This window comes from Globicephala melas, chromosome 1 (genome assembly GCF_963455315.2).
Source record: "Globicephala melas chromosome 1, mGloMel1.2, whole genome shotgun sequence".
Taxonomy (NCBI): Eukaryota; Metazoa; Chordata; class Mammalia; order Artiodactyla; family Delphinidae; genus Globicephala; species Globicephala melas.
The window spans coordinates 81,592,442-81,594,208 of record NC_083314.1 but is presented as its reverse complement, the minus strand read 5'-3'; the positions used below and the strand labels follow the sequence as shown (position 1 = coordinate 81,594,208).

Genomic DNA, 1,767 nt, shown 5'->3' with positions numbered 1-1,767 from the left:
CCAAACTCTCTTACTTTCCACTGTAAGCCCATTAATGCAGATTTGTAATTACTATTTTACACAGAAGTCTTTTAAATCAGTTGAGAAGAAAAAAATCTTTTAATATTTTTATAATGTCTTTTGTATTTACATATTAATTATCTTTACTGGTGCTCTCTATTTCTTCATGTGGATTTGAATTACTCTCTAGTGTCCTTTCTTTTAAGCCTGAAGAACTCCCTTTAGTACATCTTGTAGGATAGGACTTCTTGTGATTAATTATCTCCACTTTGTTTATCTGGGGATATCTTAATTTCTTCTTCATTACAATTTTTTAAACTTATTTGAAATAATTACATATTTTAAAAAGTCATAATGATAGTACAGAGAGGTTCTATGTACGCTTCAACAAGTTTCCCTAATTGGTTACTCTTACATAATTATAGTACAATATCAAAACCAGGAAACTGACATTATACATTATAATGTGTGTGTAGAGTTCTGTGTTATCACATGTGATTTGTGTAACTATCACCACAGTTAAGATACAGAACTATTCCATCACCACAAATACCTCCCTCATGCTACTCTTTAATAGACCTGCTCTTCTTCCCAAACATTCCTAACTCCTGGCAACCACTAATCTGTTCTCCATCTCTATAATTTTGTCCTTCTGAGAATGTTATATAAATGTCCTTCTGAGAATGTTATATAAAGCTTTTGAGATTGGGCTTTTTGACTCAGAATAGTACCATTAAGATCAATCCAGCCTTCCAGCCGGGGGTGCTCTAGATGCTGCGCGGAGACCCTCTGTACCCCTGCGAACATGGCGCTGCGACTGGCGCGGAGCGTGCGGGCCGCGGTCTGCAGCCTGCGCGCCATCTCTGCGCCCAACGCGCCCTGCCCGCCGCGGCCCTGGGGACTGCGGGCGGGTGCCGTCCGGGCGCTGCGCACCGATCCCGTTCTGCTGTCGGGTCGTAAATTCACAGACAAACATGAATGGGTAACAACAGAAAACGGTGTTGGAATAGTGGGAATCAGCAATTTTGCACAGGAAGCTTTGGGAGATGTTGTTTACTGTAGTCTGCCTGAAGTTGGGACAAAATTGAACAAACAAGAGGAATTTGGTGCTTTGGAAAGTGTGAAAGCTGCTAGTGAACTCTATTCTCCTCTATCAGGAGAAGTAACTGAAATTAATGAAGCTCTAGCAGAAAATCCAGGACTTGTCAACAAATCTTGTTATGAAGATGGTTGGCTGATCAAGATGACACTCAGTAACCCTTCAGAACTAGATGAACTAATGAGTGAAGAAGCATATGAGAAATACATAAAATCTATTGAGGAGTGAAAATGGAACCCCTAAATAAACTAGTTTGAAACAACTTAATCTAGTATAGTTGTCTTAAATTAGTGGTGGATAGATTTTTAAAAAGCAACTTTTAGCAAAAGAAACTACTTTCAACAATGTTGCCTGAAGAAAATACCCCTTAACTTCCTAATGATTTCACATAAACACTATGCATCTTTTTCACAACAGCCTGTGCTTTTTAGGCTAGTCTCCAGTTATAATACTCACAATTCCTGAAATTATCTGTGGTAAAACTAGTTATAAAAATTATGTAATTCAAGGATAACATTGTTATCTTAACCTTACATAATATTGTAACTTGCTTACAGCCATCCCTGGATTTGGGTCAAAATACTCAATGAACTTGCCATTGGAAATAAATGACAGTGGAGAAAAGTTTGTTAGTTGTATAGTGTCCAGTGAAGAACATTACTATCTTA

The 1,767-nt window shown here is 38.0% G+C and overlaps 1 protein-coding gene across 1 annotated transcript; it reads left to right on the top strand.

Annotated features, from left to right (window-relative positions):
• The first annotated feature begins 768 nt into the window (after positions 1-768).
• LOC115859957 (glycine cleavage system H protein, mitochondrial-like) lies at positions 769-1,517 on the top strand. The gene has a single exon (XM_030869358.3). The coding sequence runs from the start codon at positions 806-808 to the stop codon at positions 1,325-1,327; it is 522 nt and encodes a 173-aa protein (XP_030725218.1). The 5' UTR covers positions 769-805; the 3' UTR covers positions 1,328-1,517.
• Positions 1,518-1,767: the final 250 nt, after the last annotated feature.

Bases quoted from the DNA above. Each gene is read 5' to 3' on its own strand.
- LOC115859957 (XM_030869358.3), top strand. From the start codon at position 806: ATGGCGCTGCGACTGGCGCGGAGCGTGCGGGCCGCGGTCTGCAGCCTG.